The 17,500-nt window shown below is 52.6% G+C and overlaps 2 protein-coding genes across 7 annotated transcripts in view; both read left to right on the top strand.

Annotated features, from left to right (window-relative positions):
* Nucleotides 1-60, top strand: part of LOC126574658 (uncharacterized protein KIAA1143 homolog) — a 927-nt gene extending 867 nt beyond the window's left edge. For both annotated transcript variants that reach the window (XM_050234982.1, XM_050234983.1), the window contains one exon: nt 1-60. This exon is cut by the window's left edge and continues 184 nt beyond it. In XM_050234982.1, the coding sequence (XP_050090939.1) occupies nt 1-4 (4 nt within the window). In that variant the 3' untranslated portion in view covers nt 5-60.
* A 231-nt stretch (nt 61-291) lies between these two features.
* LOC126574637 (uncharacterized) overlaps nt 292-17,500 on the top strand; it is a 23,091-nt gene continuing 5,882 nt past the window's right edge. For 4 of the 5 annotated variants that reach the window (XM_050234946.1, XM_050234948.1, XM_050234949.1 and 1 more), the window contains exons 1-3: nt 292-436; nt 2,809-2,985; nt 15,887-17,500. The exon at nt 15,887-17,500 is cut by the window's right edge and continues 1,659 nt beyond it. In XM_050234946.1, the coding sequence (XP_050090903.1) occupies nt 16,043-17,500 (1,458 nt within the window). In that variant the 5' untranslated portion in view covers nt 292-436; nt 2,809-2,985; nt 15,887-16,042. Of the gene's footprint in view, nt 437-2,808; nt 2,986-3,337; nt 3,450-15,886 lie in introns of all 5 variants that reach the window. The other variant, XM_050234947.1, reaches the window with a different exon arrangement.

The raw sequence follows: 17,500 nt of genomic DNA on the forward strand, positions 1-17,500 counted from the left end.
TTAGATTAACGTAGGTTAAAATTTAAAAAGAAATACAAAAAATACAAAACATGCTTAATATTGACCTGTAGCGATTGACCCAGTGCAAGGGGTGGATCTTTTTTTGTGCCGGTCACTGTACCGGACTCCCACATTTCGACTCCCGAACTTGCCCATCCAAACGCGCCATTTTCGTCCTTCTCGCTCTGGCTGGTTTCTGCACCAGGGAGTGAGCGAAAGAAAACTTCTCCGTTATTCTCTCTGCCTTTTTTCTCTCTCCCTCTCTCTCTCTCATTTCGCTCTCAGCATTCAGGCCGCACGGACGTGTTTTTGGCGTGCTTCCGTGCGTGTTTTCCCGTGAAAAAGGGTTTGGCGAAGTTTGAAGTTGTGTGATCCTTGGCGTTGACCAGTGAGCAGAAAGGCCAACAACTTGCTGAACTGAGCACAACATCGAAAGGTATTAACCGCCTGAGTCTTCTGGGGCTATAGGTGCGCGCCTAGTACGCGGTGCGTGTCCGATCGGCGTCCCCAAACCGTTAACCGTTTTACTAGCGGAAGGACGTGAAAGTAACGCGGCGTTTAAAAGTGAAGGAAAGCAAAAGGTGCAAAGAAAGTGAACTTGTGAACAGTGAACGGATGTGTCCTAGCCACCGACTTCTCGGCCGCGGGTTAAACATTTGAATTTCCCAACCTCCCCATCGGTGGAAAATCGTGTGGGGGGGGGGGGGGGAAACTTGTGAATGTGACACGTACTTGGGTGTATGTGTGCGTGCGTGTGTGCATAGCGCGGAGGCTCAGAAATGGGAACAAGCCCACTACGGCACACCTCCCCCCTGGCCCCCTCTCACCCTTTCCTGCCGCGTCCACAACATACTGAGTGCTTTTCACTTCGCCAACGACCGCGGACCCCTCTGCCTACTTTTTTCACACAAGGCAATCCCCGACCGCCACAGCCCTCCCCGCGTCTAGTGCCACCGTGCATGTACATGTGTGTTTGTGCGTGTGTGAGCGCGTATGTGACGCGCTAATATAACGAGCTCATACATAAGTTTGAATTGCAAGAGTAACACAACGACCGATAGATAGAGGAGAGGAGACGATGGGGAGGAAGTGTGTAGAATTAAGTGTATTCCCACTCACCCCCCTTCCTGCTGCTCCACCAAATGGCACGTGAAAAAACGAGAAAGAGAACGTGAGCGACAGAGAGAGAGGAAGAGAGAGCGAGAGAGCGAGAGAGAGGTCTAAGTAAAGCGAATGTTTAAAAAAACATGTCTATGTGTTTGTGGTCGCCGGTTTGTACGTAGCAACCCAAGTGCACACACATACAGGCACAGGCGCCCGGTCCTGCCGCCGCTTCCACCAACCTCACCCGCCCACCCCCGGGCCAATCCTAGGGTTGCGTGAACGATGGTGGAGCTGGTAGCGGCAGCGGCAGCGGATGACATCCAAGTAGGCAGCGCCAGGCCCAAGGAAAAGGAAAAAAAATGGGAACTCTACTGTCGTAGGGTGCGGTGCGGTGCGGTGCGGTGGTGGAGTAGCAGGCTGTGCGTCGTACGCCGCGACTGCTACGATCGATGTGTGCGTGCCCCTAGGTGGTGTGTTTGTGCTCGCGGTGCGTGTGTATGTGTACTTAACTGTTGGGAGGTTTGTGCTGCTGCCGCTGCAGAGGTTGCTGTTTTCCTCTTCCCCAATCGCATGTTGGGTCGGAAGGGCAGGCGGGCGAGTGGTGGTGTGGCGGTGGAGCGCACAACGGTGGCGACTTTTGGTCCGTCGCCACCACTGAGGAACACAGCGGACGGTGGGTGAAGTGGCGTGGCAGGTGTGGCTGGCGGTGAGGTTGAATCAGCTATTTTCCAACCAATTCCAACATGGCGTCGCATGGTCGGGCAGTGACGGTGGCGGAGGTGGTGGCGCCAGCATGGAACACTACCAGCAAGAGCGGCAGGATGTTGGGATGGGGGAGCAGGGGACGTCAGTGGAAACCCAAGAAAGGGTATGGTGCGCAGGGTTTAAAAGGCTCCTCCCCGGTGACAAACGGTGAATGGTTCCGCGGTCCCACCGGGATTTCGCGGAACAGCTGGAAGTGCGTGAAGGACAAGGCCGCGCGAAGAAGGCCTCTCTGGTTGCTGTGGTGTGTTTGGCGGTCAACATACTAAGCAGCGCGCGCCCCCGCGCGGCCAGGTTGTGTTGTTGTAAATAAAAGACCAATTTTTTTTTATGCTTCACCGGCACCGCCACGCTTTGGATCGTCCGGAGTTCGATGATCGAAGGTGGCAAGTGATGAGATGACGCGCGCGTTCGCTCGCGGCTGAGAGCGAAAACGTTTGAAAACAAATGAAAACTGGTGTGCGTATGGCGACGACGGTGGCGGCTGCACAGCACACAGCACACACGGAGCGCCAATTTCACTAAAACCCCTTTCGTTTGCCGCGATTTGGGTCGACGTCGCGGGACGAAAGTTGTTGCCCCACGAGCAGCATGCCCGCCCGTCCGCCCGCCCGCTGTTGTAATGACGAACAACGAGCACGCGCAACCACGCACACACCTTTATGTTGTCATTTCCCACCCGGCGAACTCATTGGTGTGTGTTGTGCGCATCATGAGATGCGAGCCCTCGCCGCCGAAAGCATGGAACATCATCAACATGCATTTCGACGCTGTGTTATGCTGCCGTGTGCCGTGCACTGAATGTAGCATATTTTGTTTGTTTTATCCTTTGGGCGACAGGCTTTAGGGAGTCCTCATGGGAGAAACGGTGTCGCCGCCGGTTGCTTTATTCTTTCTAAAAACCCTTCTTTCACTCACTCGAAACTCCGATTCTCGCTTCAGTAAACAGCTGTGGTTTGACAGTTCCCCACGCGCTCTCTATGCGTGTGCGCCGCGTGTTTGTGTATGTTTCTGTGTGCATGTGTGCAGCGAACAGTATTCGGCTCCTCTAGTCATCAAGCAACCAACGACCGACTCCGATCGCAAAAGCGGCGCCATCCAGCCAGTAGCCCGGAAAAAGTAAGTAAACTGCTGTTCCTCCCGAAAAAAAAGGCATCTCTTGGTGTTCTCCGCGTTCTTCTTTCTCCAGTCCCCAGCCTGGTTTTGCCGGATGTTGTTTTCTAGTAAAACCAGTCGGATCGGATCCGATGTTGGTGATCTTGCCAAGGAAATCGCCGGTCCAGGGAACTGAAGAAGATTTTCCAAATCGATTTCCGGCGTCAACCTTTCTGTCAGGTCGCGCGCCTCTCTCTCTCTCTCTGGTGGTGGCCGCGCTGCGTCCCTGCCAACGCTGCGGGGGTTGGTGGGACCCACATCCACCAGCTCTCCTCTCACTCGCTCGCTGTCTCATTCTCGCTTCCTTCCTTTTCAGCTGCACTGAACGTGTGTCTCGCTCATGCACAATCTCCTCACCGAACACCTCACCTCTACCTGTCACGGACCGTTATGTTCTGCCATTTATCAGCGCACCAAGATGAGGCCCGGTGTGTGTTTGTTTCGGAAGCCGCAATACCCTTCCTCTTCTTCGAGGAGGATCAACAATCCCCTTCGTGTTGCGGACGAAGAAGGTCCTAGGATGATCCTTACGACGGAGTGGAGTCGATTTTTCTCGGTATCGGCCACCAACCCGTTGCCCACACCCGATGGGAGCATAACCATGGCATCCTCATCCTTTCCTCACCGCCACCACTACCCCCTCTGAGCAAAACGAAGTTGGCGGCGATGGTGGCGCCCCGTAGTGGCGGACCACCAGAATCAGAGAGACATAGAGAGAGAGAGCGAGCGAGAGAGAATGGATAAATCGGTGGCATGGTTTCCTCCTCCACCTTCCCGGACGACGACCCATCCTTCCTGCTGTCATCTCTGGACCCCCGGGGAAGGGGGGTGGCAGGCGGCAACAGGAGGCGATGGTGGTGTGTAGAGGTCGTGTCCTGGATACACTGCCACATTGGCAACAGGGCCCCGAAGAGCGCAAAGAGAGCGGGACACAGGGAAACGAGAGAAAGAGCGAGAGAGAGAGAGAGAGGAAGGCGATCGTATGGCAAGGGGGCAAAAGGGTGGGTGGGTTGGCGCGGCACCACTTCACTGCTGGTCCACCGCTGGTGTCGCTGTTGCAGGCTCCTTCTGGTCCGCGCGTTCTGTGCGTTTGTGTGAGTGAGTCTGTGAGCGGCCGGGACCGAGAGGGGTTGCGTGTGTGTGTGTGTGTGTGTGCCATTGGCTCTACTTTGGGTGAAGATCCGGTCGGTTGAGGGGGGGGTGTAGCGGAGGAAGGGTAACGGTAGGACAGGCCGGGTGGCGGGTGGTGAGGCAAGCGGCTGTTCGCGGGGATTGGATGAAATTCAGAAATAAAAGATGTAGAAGAAGAGGGTGGCAGGTGGGATGGGGTGGGGAGCGAGGTTGGCACTGGGATGAAGAGACGCGACGCGGCGCGGTGAGCCAGGAAGGGGAGAGGGTTGCGAGGCAGCATGATTTGGAATCTTTGTTTTCGAATGGCTAGAGGAGAGGGTGTGGGGTGGGGTGGGGTGGGTTGGAGGGAGGGCGGGCGGGTTGACATGGTGTGGAGCTGGGTTGTGGGGTGGTGGTGGTTAGAAGGGCACGGCACGGGTAGCTTGAGGTAGGATCGGGGAGAACACGTTTCGTGATGAGCGGGCGGGGAGGCAGGGAAAGAAAACTCAAAAAAATAAAATAACGAGAAACCTCTTTTGCTCTTCACAAGATAGTATAACATTTACGAAAAACTATGAGGAGATGGATTGCCTTTTGAATTTGAAGAATTTCACTGATTTATATGAAAAATCGTTTTTTATCAGCTCACAACAAGCGTGTTACATAATGCAGCTTACGTTATATAATGTAAATGTGGCCGGTGTTGTTGGTGGTACTCTTGTGCAACTCGTTTCTTGTTGGAAAACTTCAATTCCATTCGTTATTCGCTATACGATGTCAATCAGCATATTCTGGTTTCATTCAAAATCGTGTTTAAGTCCCCTCGATCACTTTACTGGGTTTTCCTTGTTTCCTCCTGTTTGTTAACCATTCATCAGTAGGGAACCTGGCCTGGGGCTCAGCAATTTTCCAATGACTCACCACATCATCGGTTTGCGTGAAACTTGGTGAAGCTCCCGCGTTTGCTACAAACGCACATCTCAGCGCACGCATTGCTTCCTTGGCAACGAATCTTCAAATTGACTTGACCTCCCTTGCCCATTTACGATTGCGATCCCTTCCACAGCGTGTCCATATGAAGTGAACCCTAGACCCTTGTCGTTGTTCGTCCCTTTAGGCAACGCAACATTACCGTCAGTCCCCATCATAAGTGGCCGGTGACAAGTGGTGAAGGGAGAGAGGAGGAACAGCCAGCTGCTCCAACCGCAGCGGCCCAGTTCCATTAAACACCCGCCTCGCCGGCGCTTGAGATGTATCGCAGGACCACGAAGAGGCTTGCTTGGGTTGTGGCTAGAACGCCAAAGTGACGCCACGCGAGTAGAAACGAAGGAACAATTCAACTACTAGGCAACTGTCAAGAGTAGAGCACAGGCATGGCTAATCGCAGTAACACTAGAAATTGCTAACGGAGAAGAAGTCCCGAAGTCCGCAAGGGAAAGATCCCCAACATTATGGTTCACCGGTAGCCCCAGGATGGCAGTAACAAATGAACGTGATGCAGCAGTACTCGAACAAGGATCGATGTACGCGATCGATCCACTTCTGAAGAAGGAACGGCGCATCGCCGCAAATCAGTTCCGTAATCAACTGCAGCTAACGGAAGTTATCCACTACACACCACCTCCTGCTACCGGGGAATAACGGCTCTGGGAAAGCGAAGAAAACTAGTCAAGGGAGCGGTGGCTTTCACTTGGCTTTTCCAACCATGATGCATCTCGCTCACAGCACAGTAGTACAGTCTTGGGGTACAATGCGCTCCGATGCGTCGTTAGGTCTGCGTTCGCTCCTTGGCAAAACCATGACCTGCTCGTTCAAGCCAAAACATGGAAGCAAGGATAACACAGACGATTGCTGACTGGCTGGTGCGATGCATGTTGCCCCAGGTATTCCCTCCGCGAGAATGCTGACACGAATAACAACAGCAACCGCAGCAGGCTGCTGACGTAGTATGCTCTGCTATGGCTGTGTGCATGTTTGTGTTGTGGTGTTTGTTCCCCCTTCGGCTGTCAACTCGGGGAGGAATCAATGCTTTCGGTTGTGTTGTTTCTACCATCCGCCATTTTCGGTCAATTCGCGCGTCTCCTCGCCATCCTTCGCACGACGCTTCCTCACCCTTCGCTGTTCCCTGTCCCGCGTGACCCTTCACTTATTAATTGACGAACGACGTCCGCGTGTCGTCTGTCCACGTGTGTGTCTGAGTGTGTGGTGCGTGCTAGGTAATGGTGAGGTTCTTTATCTCGTCCTCCTCCTGTACCCCTTGTCCTCCACGCCCTCCTCAGCAAACCCTACAACAACTGCAGCAACATTACCACATATTCTGCGCAGCAGCTCCCCTTCCGAACCGTGCCACTTCTGGTGATCCTACCCCCCAACCCCCCTTGTCCTCTTTCGTTTGACGTTCTTCTCCATCATTATTGTTCGACCGCTCGCTGCCACCAACAGCGGCCCCATTGTGGAGCAAAAACAAGTTACTAAAAACAAAAAAAAAAGCTCCAACTCTCTTTGCGTGTCTTCCTTCTCTCTCTACCTCTCTCTCTCTCTCTCTCTCTCTCTATCTGTGCAGCATAAACTTATGTATTCTCTCTCTTTCTTTCTTCCTCGTACGTTCTATCTGCTGCTTTTGGTAAATTTCTATGACGTTCGCCTCTCGGCCAGATATATTCGCACTCGATCACTCTCTCTCTCTCTCTCTCTCTCTCTCTTTCGTCGCGGATCGGGGCAATGTTGCGTGAACGTCACTCTGTGGTGCACTCTCTTCCCTCTTGTTCCTGCTCTCTCTCTCTCTCTCTCTCTCTCATTCTCTCGCCTACCGTGAGCATCGCTTTTCTATCTTATCCTGTGTAGTACGCCGCCACCGTCGTCGTCGTTTTCGTCGCCATGCCTTCGTCATCAACCTCCACCGCCTATCTGCTCCCCAACACCCCCCCCCCCCCCCCCACCCCAGGCCTATCAGCGACGGTGGGTTGTTGGGGCAACCGATGAGGGGGAGGTGGACAGAGTGCAGAATGGTGGTGATGGGATTGGAGCTTGCGGGGCGCACGGATCCATCCACTTCTATTCATTTCTCCACCCGCTCTCTCTCTCTCTCCTTCTCTTTTTGTCTCTCTGTTTCTCTCTCTTGTTTCCCCTCGAAGCCACCATCACTCGATCGCCACCCTTCATCCTCCAAACTTTGCGCTTCCCGCTCTTCCTATTCCTCTTTACGCATCCTCCTTTCAACACCCCCTTCACCACCCCCTCCCACCATCAATGGTTTTTGGTTTCGTTGGCCCAAAACTTGCTGGCGACTCGTTGCCTTTCTGTACGTGTGAGCAGCACACATACAGGACTGTGTGCACTGGGCACAAATACACCAACTCGCTGCTGCTGATGCTGTTGTTGATGATGATGATGCTGATGATCATCACCATTGCAACCGGCTACGCTGATGTTGCTTGTGCGCGCTTATTTTTCCTCTGGCTTCCGCGCTCTCTTCGCTTCGCGGTGGCTTGGATGTGGAGCGCACTTCTTGACAACATAATGCTTCGAAGGAAGGGGGGGGGGGGGTGCAGGACGAGGAACGACAGTGTCGCGGGGGACTTGGATATGTTCGCGGTCGTTAAAGGAATTTTCCTCTAGTGGTTTGCTGCTGTTTTAAGGCACTCTGTGTGCGCGTGTGTGGTCGGGATTTCTGCAAAAACCATTTTTTGAAAATGGAACAAATTGCCAGTTTCTCTCTAATGACAGGACAGTTCTGTTCGACGAAGATCGATACCCGGGATTCGACTTTCTTTGTCGCGGCCTACTACCATGTCCTTTCTTCCTTGCAGTATCCTAGTGTATCCTATGATGACAGATTGGTGACGTGATGTCGTGTTTACACTAATGCTATCCACTACTCCAGTCCCACAGGACACACCGAGCTCTTTCATCTAGAGACCAGTTTTGAGAAAGAAAACAAATCAGATCTTGTAATGGCAGCACCAGGATCAATCAGGGGGGATCAGAGAAAATCCTTCTTAACGATTATGCTCGCCAGTGTTATGGATTGTTCATTAATAAGCAATCATTTGTGATGACAATTGATGGACTTATTGAACTCAGTGAGGCGTCACTGATCATCGCTGTTTGCCGAAGCTCATAAAATGGGCAATGCGTGGCATGCGAAACCGGAAAAAGAATGGTAAAAGTAAACCAACACTGGTTCTTCGCTCCCCACCGGCTGCTTCTGAGCTGGTGTGAATGAACCGAAAGAAGATTCGCATCGCATTGTTACGTCACTTTGCTGCAGCATTTGGTGGCCATATTGCTTCTGCAGCTGACTCCCAGCTACCTATGCGCCTGGAAAAGGTTCTCAATGTGCTAATAATATCCCCAGTTCTGCAAGAGCGATGCTGCACACCAGAAGAAGCTCCTGCAGCATGCAAAAGGATTGGTTCCTCTGATGACCGGTGCGCTGTTGCTGCTTTGCCTGGGAGTTCAAGTTCATACTCTCTCTAGCCACGCTTTGCGTACATCTGGTGCAGGATCGTGTCAAATGGTTTTTCGAAAATCAACGAGCAGCTCCATTTATTTGTTTATTGCTCTGCTGCTTTTGCTGCTGCAAAAGCTGTAGCCGCGCCGAAGGCATCAACTACCGACCCACTACTTCTCCGCTCAGTCTCACGCTGGCAGTATATAAACAACACCCGCCCATAAGTGATCATAAAACGGCGGTCTCCTGTTCCGACATTCAAACGTAATATCGATGGTCAAGGCCACGGGACGCGCGACGTGGTAAATTGGTCAAAGAGGCTTGAAAAACAGAAAGTTTCATCTGCAAAGCACCATCAACGAGACACGAGACCCCACCGTCCACCGCGTGACGTCGCCCCGTCGAGAATTATGCTGTTTAAGCCTTTCATTTCGCATCCGACCCGACAGTGTGTCTTCTATGGGGAGAGGGCGATGCTGGCACACTCTCTGCATACCAGCACACTCTGACACCAACACTGCCACAAGCGGGCGCACGCATGATGATGGTGCGTTGCTGTGATTAACGGGCTCTTGGGGGGGCTCTCGGGGGCTGCCGTGAAAAATCGAATTAATTAAATGGGAAAGTGGGACATAATAACGCTAACGAGTCAACGCCGCGACACATACGCCATAGCGGTCGGTGTGTTGTCGATTGTGTGGTGCATTGAGCCCGCAGAGAGTGTTGCTAGGTCGGCGGTGAATGCAGCCATTTCCCTGCACATCCCTGTTGGCGGTACTGCTCATCCTTTCAGATACACATTCTGATTAATCGTGGGGCTCAGTGCAGCAACACCTGAAAAAAACCTATCTGACTGACCAGTGTATTGTTGGCATCCTTGGTACAGTTCCGGATGTCACGGGAACACAGATGTTAAATTTACGTTTGAAAGTCATGTTTTGTGGAAAGTCTTTCTTAAATTTACGGCATGAATGAAAACAGATCTCAGCATGCCGGGTAGATGTGAACCAGAAATACAGATTGGAATTAGATTGTTTAACGAAGAGTGAATATCCGAGTGAAAATTAATAATTTGATAATTAATAAATAACCGTAAAATCCTAATTTTTTTACAGCAGATCATGTATCATATGCTTAGTTTAAACAATCTTTAAAGCATTTAACATGAGAAAACACTGTGTTATCAATCAAAGTCAAAAGCTTACTGTTGTTTCATGATTGTGTTACGGTTGCTAATAAGGTCTACTTTCCCGTGCCACATCTAATCCTTATTTCAAATCAAAAGACAATACAAGATCCAATACAAAATGGAAAATGGAATGTAAATCTTAGTGTCTAATAATCTAAGTCTGGTATTTATGAACCCTCCGCTCTCTGTTACTGCTGTCGCTTACGCAATTCGGATCCGATGGCGATCCGGCTTCGTAGATTGTTCTTGAATCTTGTTTTGTTTAGTAACTTTTAAGCAAACTTCTCTTGCTTGCATCTACAGCCTCTCTCTCTCTCTCTCTCTCTCTTTCTCTCTCTCTCTCTCTCTCTCTCTCTCTCTTTCACCCATGCACACCGGCATTTGGTGCTGAAGATTACATTCTCTCAAGGCGCCCACAAACATACACACGCACTCGTACCTTAACATAACATTGTTATCTGCGTTGATGGTCGAATCCTATTCCCCTCTTTCCCTCTCCAGGTAAGGTCCAGAGTCCAGGTCCATGTCCTATCTGGGATCATCCGCTTACTCCTTCACTTTGCTCGGCAACCTTTCGTCGCTTTGCGGATAGTTTTTCTTCCTTTTGGACTTCCTTGGCAACAACAACAACAACACCAATCCCCTTTCTTCCGATCGTACGACATCATCCATCCCAAGATATGGATAGTAAGAGGGGGAGGGAAGTGGCACACACAACAACCGTCGGCGGGGGGGGGGGGGTCGGGTGGTAACGAGAGACGCAGAGTGCGCACAGCGAGCCGAGCACAGAAACCAACCAACACCAGCACAGGAACATGCGCCGAACGCGCGCGCGTTTCCCTTGCCTCCCACGCACCGTTCCCACCCTCGCGTGCCCCTTATCCTAACCCCCTTTCCGACTCTCCATCATCTCCCCTCACTTCCCGCATCTGCCGTGCTTTCCGCCGTGCCTCTCTAAATCAATTCATCCAAGTTCCTCGACCTCCCCCCCTCCCCCTCCGCTCCTCCCTTCCTGTGACTACTACTACTACTGCCCCTCACCCCCTTTCCTTGCACCCAGCAACAGTCACCCCCCTTGGACCATCCGTCCAAATCCAAGAGAGGGACCTCTTGTCATGAGGGGGGGGGGGGGGAAGTGTAGCGGTGGACTCTCCCATCCGATGGCTTGCTGTACACCATGTCCGCACCCCAGACCCTTGCCTCAGGTCCGTGATCCGGCTCTCTCTTGCTCTCTCTCCTTTTGTCGATCACCACACGCAATTCTCTCTCATCTCTCGCTAGTCCGGTCTCCTGCACTCTCTCTCTCTCTTTCTCTCTCTCTCTCTCTCTCTCTCTCTCTCTCTCTCTCCCTCTCCGTGTTACCGAGTAAGTTCTCTCATTCTTATGCTTTTTGTCTCGACGTCGCTTTTCAACCTCCTACCGAGGCTACCGTTTTACCATCTAGCCTTCTTTCCTTGCCTCGTTTCCACCTTTCCCTGACCATTTGTCACTAATGTTTGCTGTGTCGTGCCGTGTGGCTTATGGAAAGCACCACCAGGATACGGACCTAACGGATCGCTCAAAAATGCTGTGCTGGGAAAACTGATGCATAGATATTGGCCAGGAAATTGGCTCCTACAAAAGCTAACCAGTCGATACTACGATACCAGCTGGCGATGGATCGCGCGTCATAAAGACGAAGATCATGGGAAATTGAAGGACACCGCGTGTTAATTTGATTTGTCAATCGGGACCAAAGAAATGGCTTGCGGATACATAACGTCGTTACGTGTCCGTTGAAAGCACATTTTGTATCCTGCAGCTCAGAACTGATATTGCACATCCCTGGATGCACTCTTGGGTTTATCTGCTGCTTAAGACAAAACTAGTATCCTTGTCCTGCAGATCATACTCCATAAGGTGTAGTTTACATCCTAGAAGAATACAGAGATGTGGGCTCTATATGATCGAAATGGATATCCTGGATCTGATCATACAATTCTTTTGAACTGCTGTCTACTAATGCAGCACCACTATTAGCAATGCTCTTGGATGTTTTCGTGAACATTAAAATATCCCGAACCAGATCTAGATCGGGAGGGTCCCAACAACAAAAAGAAAAAGAGAACCTAACGGTGGCACAGAAATCTTTTGGAAAAAGATCTGTCGAACAACGGCTAACGGCATCAACATTGGCAACCTCGTGTACCGTTGCCACTGCTGCAAGATGTCCTTTTTTCGTTTTGTATCATTTGCAGAAATCCATCCCCCCCTGTCGGCCTTCCTTCCCTTCCGACCACCAAGCGAAGGGAGGTGATGGTATTGGCGAGGATTTGCTAGAACCTTCGCAACACCGGCACACAAACACATGCTCGCGCACACGAACACACGAACATAGCAAACGGACAGCAAAAGCATATTTGGCACTTTCAAAATGGCGGCGATTCATGTTTGCATGAGATGGCGGTGCCGGGTGCCGGGTGCCGGCGGGTGCTGGTGGTGGTCCCGGTGGTGGGAAGCAAGAAGAGAGAAGCAGAAGAAGGCGGTGGTGTGGTGGACGGTTGGAAAATGCTGCTTTATCTCGTTCCCTCTCTGTCTTTCGCACAACACACCACCACCACCCGGTTGCTTCGCTGGCGCCGCTACCACCGCAGTCCGTTCTTTCTTCTTCTTCTCCGTTCTTCTTTTGGGCGATTACTCCACACGCCTCCACTGCTGCGCCACGGCCGGTGCGTGTGTGGAGCACCGAGATACCCTCGTTTTGACAGTTTTCGTCAGCACCAGCAGCAGTCGCAGCAGCAGCAAGTCCCGGGACCTCCTTTGCGTTGTCGAACCCCAAACAGACAGAAACCTCTCCTCGTTGCCGGGTTGCTGCTGCTGCTGCTGCTCCTGATCAGAGGAGGCTGTCTCGAGGAGATGCTTGTGTTTCAAGGTACGTGGTGCACTGCACCAGGGATTTTCATGCAACCATCATCATCATCATCATCATCATCGGCATCAGATGACGACGGATTGCTGGATATAATTTTCCCTTTTTATTTTTCCTCATTATTTTCGTCGCTTTTCTTCCTCTATTTGCTACGTGGTCCAAGTAGTCTCCGTTCCTTACCCTTTTTCCTCGCTCTGGAAACCCCTAGCTTTGTCTGCAGAGCGAGAGAGAGAGAGAGAGAGAGAGAGAGAGAGAGAGAGAGAGAGAGAGAGAGAGAGAGAGAGAGAGAGAGAGAGAGCTGGAACGCGAATCATTTGGCAAGAGGACACACGTGTTCCTCCAGCGACCGACCTTCGATCATCTCGCTCTCTATCATCTATCGTCATCATACCATCATCATCATCATCATGCTCCTCCTCGTCATCAGCATCTCATTCTGCTCTTCACTCTTAGTAGCCAGAAGAAACTCCTTGCTCCTCCTCCCCTCCGGCCGGTTGTTGCTAAGCGATATCATCCCCGGGACGGCCGAAGAGGGGACCAAGCAGGGGAGGTGTCTGTCGGGACGCGGGGCAGCGGAGGCAGCGAGGGTCTATGCTGTGACGGAGCACGCGGTGGCAGTCGCAAGATTTCGATACCGGTGCTGCCATCTAGTGGTCACCATCGTCGTCGGTGACACAGAACAACAACAGCAACAACGGACGGTGGTTGGCGGTGGTGGCGGCTACGGCGGAACAAACACGCCAGCTCAGCCAGCACCACCGCCACTGCCACCGCTGCGCACACCACCATCATGCCGTTAGATCGCGCACCCTTCCTCACTCACTGCCCTCCCCTCTTCCATCTTCCCGTTCCGTTATTTGTTGGTGTGCGCACGGCGTCCGTGTACCTGTGGTGTGTCTGACGCATTTGCTTTTCGCAGCCTGCCTTGTTGTTGTTGTTGTTGTTGGTTGTGCTGTGCGCTGGTTGACGATGATGATGGATTTGGCAATCGATGGTTGCTTGGACGGTAGGACGGCGGGAAAGGGTGAAAAAGGTTCACACAGAGCATGTCGAAATATGCGGAATTTAAATTTTCAGGATCGATCTCATGCTGTTGTTGTGATCCCAAGAATTTGCAAAAGAGACGAGACAGTCAGCCGACATCAATCAACCCCCAGTTCCCTGGTGCATCGGATAATTTGAAATCAAGCATGAAAAACAATGGGCTTAACCCTTCTACTACTCCTCCACCGCCTACTGTGCCCGTTCAGCGGCTCATGTAACAAGCGGGGCATATACGCACGCACGCACGCATGCACGCATTGTATGTGCACCACGCGGCGGCCACCATTTTGTTGTAGCGCACCACCAGAGGGCACACACCACCACCGCCCCTGTGCGTCCGTGCGTCTGTACCCTGGCTTGGGGTTCTTCTCTCGTTAAAAGTGGTAGGCGAAGAGCGGAGCGGAAGGGTGGAGGATCCCGGGCCGGGAGGGACGAAAGGAGCTGTCAGTTGTAAGCTCCTCGGTGTGCGCACACGAGCAGCCCACATACAAATATCTTTTGGCGCTGCCCCGCTTTCGTAGAGGGACCCGGTTGGCGCGCGCGCCTCTGTATGTGTGCGTGTGCTGTGAGTAATCGCGCAGAGGGCTGGCGGGCTGGCGGGTTAGCAGGCGGGCAGCATGGCACCGAGAGGTGCGGCAGGGTACATCGTTTTTGAGAGAATGAGAGAGAGAGAGAGAGAGAGGGAGAGTGAGCGAGCGAGATGCAGCAACCTCTAGTGCACAACGACTGTGGTATGGTGTGGAGGAGCGGGGTAGCAGCGGGAAATGCCACTAGAGGAGCGACAAAGAGAAAGGGAGAGAGGTAGAGAGAGAGAAACAGAGAAGGAGCGAAAATGATAGAAGATCGTGGTACGACCACCGGGAAGAGGTTGAAAGGGGGGACAGCTTATGGATCTTTTGGGGTAAGGGAGGTGTATTGCTCGACCGGCATGTGGCTTCCCGGTGTCCCGGGTTCGCAGTTGGCCAATGTCCCGGGGTCCCGGCCAGGTAACCTCTGAGTAACACACACCGGGCATGGGAACGAACCCAGAGGAAGAAGGGAGTCATGAACTCCCTGATCCAGTAGGCTATGGCCATCATCCTCACCAGCAGAGTGGCGGCAAGGATTTACTGTTATCTTCTTCGTCTTTCGCTCTCATACTCTGTCTCTCTCGATCTGGACGGCTGGCTGGCTGGCTAGCTGGATGTCCTGTCGGTGGTGGTGTGGTATGTGTGTCCAGTTGGGGTTTGTATGTGCCCCTTGGCACAACTCAACCACTCCGGCGGAGGGGGGCACACATACCAACGAGAGCAGGACGATGAAGAGGAGCAATGCGCACCAAAAGCGAGAGGACGATTTTATCGATTAGTTCTCGTCGAATCGCTCAACAAGGGATGGGAGGTGAAGGGAGGAAGGTGTACGGGAGGTTATCAGGAGAAGAGTGGAGTACCAGAAACTCCGGTCCACCCGCCTACTTCCCTGACCTTTCCTTTTCCGATTTTCCATTCCCACCACCGAACGAACGGGCGAGCTGCTGGGTTTGTCCGCTTCGCTTCGGTTGTGCTGTATGTGTGCATGCCCCCCTCCCACCACCCACTTCTTCTTTTCCTTTCCCCTTCCTCCTGGCCAGAGAGTTTTGGTGTGCTGCTGTTGCTGCCATTGTGTGGGTGTGTGGGGTGTGCCAATAATTTAACTATTTTTCTCGGCCCACCATACACCAACCCACGGGCCCCATGTACACTGCTGCATCGTCATCATCATCATCATCATCACCGTCACCGTGATTATCGTCATCAGCACAGGATGATGACGATGATGGTGACGTGTATTGCACGCATTTGGTGTACAGCAAGAGACACACTGCATCCAACCGCCCTCGTTAGTAACAGAAGCATTGATCGGTGGGGTCTGAGGGGTAGCGATCGATGGTTAAGGATTAGGCAACTGTTTTATGCGAATAGTTTCATTGATAAAGAAGGTGATAGGCCGGTTGGATACAGAGAAGGGTGACAGAGAGGGAGAGAAATAGTGAGCAGTCCCTTGGGGCGTGTCCTGATGCAGCTGCTGTTACAGTAGCACTGCAGGCCATAAGTTAGCTACTAGTAGTCCATAGTCAGAGTCAACTGGATTTCGTTAGTCCCACGCGTGTCCTCTAATCGCAATTTCTGTTTTCTCATTTTAGGTCCCTTTTGGTTGAATCGATCGACGTGAGCGAAGAACCGAGCCCTCCCGAGAGGAAAACGGTGAAGGAGGAGGACGCCTGCACGAGACTGGCACGCGGTTGACGCGGTGAGGTGCGGCCGGTGTTGGCCATCCGACGTCCTCCAGCAAACAAGCGATGGGTGAGGTCGGTGCCAACGCCACGGAAACGACGGCCAGCGAGCAGCTGAAGGAAAATGGAGAGCTGAATGGCGTTACCACACTAGCTGGAGAAGCAGCAACAGCTACAGGGACAGATGCTGCAGCGATATTGCTGCAGAAGACAAAGAAAGTGGTCGATAGCAAGGGAATTGAAAATGCCAGCAACGCGGACGACGATGGTGGTGCAGAAGAAGGGAAGGAAAAGCTCGATGGTGATCGACAACCAAATGACAGTGCAGTGGAGCAAACGGAGAAGGTGAATGATGAGGATGGTCAAGCGGCCGAGAAGTCCTCCACGGCGACGCCATCTAGTGAGAAGAAGGCAAATGCAGACGACGCCGGCAACGACGAGAATGATGAGGACGGTTCGGCCGATACCCAGCAGGCGAGGGGGACTACGTCACAAAAGGAAACGTCAAAGCAGACGACCAGCAAACGTCAGCGTAGCAACAGCAGAAGCAGCAGCGCGGAGAAGGACGATACGACGAGCAAGATCCAGAAGAAACAGCAGCAGGCTGGTGGTACTGAAAGCAGCAACGGTTCTGTGAATGGTGACGGTGTTTCTGGTCCATCGCAAGCCGACGATAAGCAAGCGGACCGGCGGAGACCGGAAAAAGAAACCACAGACGGCGGTGGCGACGGTGTGATAGATCTCGACCTGGACGATACCATACCGGAAGAGGAGGAGGAAGAAGAACCGATGGAGGTGGACGAATCGCCAGTAAAGGAAGTGAAAACGAGCGGCGGTGGTGCGGAGGGGCAGCCGAATGGCAAAAGCAGGGAAGAGGACCGGAACCAATCCAAAGCGCCAGTGGTAGCAGTGGCAAGAACCAAAGAAGGTGAGAAGGATAACGGATCCTCGACGGTTTCCAGTACCACCGTCACCAATGGGCACCAGAAGGCCAGCGAACCTAGCACCACCATCACCGCCGCTAAGTCCACCGTCGATGGTGCAAGATCGACGGAGGAGCCTATGGAGCAGGATGAGGAGGAGGATGACGATGACAAGCCTGTGAGCATAAACTCCGATTCCGATGGTGAGGAGCAACAGCAGCCGAAACCAAAAGTGAACGAGCCCGCCAAGAACGAGGAAGTGGGTAAGGGATCGACTGGCGAAGGAGCAGGAGGAGTCTTTAATCCTACCGCCGTCGCCGCTAACGGTGTCGTTGCTAACGCAGCCAGCCGCCAGCTACAGAATGGTGACTGTGATGGAGATGTAACGATATTGAGTGACAAAGAGGAGGACTGTGTTGTCATAGAGGATGATGATATGGATGGAGAGGATGGTGGGGCACCAGCACCACCGCCTACTGCAACGACACCACTATCGCTCATCGCGTCGCGGCGAAGCAAATCGAGACGATCAGCGATTGCACCTCCGTCACCGGTGGTTGCCATCACGCCAGTCGGTATGGCAGCAGCTCAACACCAACAG

Source organism: Anopheles aquasalis, chromosome 3, assembly GCF_943734665.1.
Source record: "Anopheles aquasalis chromosome 3, idAnoAquaMG_Q_19, whole genome shotgun sequence".
Classification (NCBI taxonomy): Eukaryota; Metazoa; Arthropoda; class Insecta; order Diptera; family Culicidae; genus Anopheles; species Anopheles aquasalis.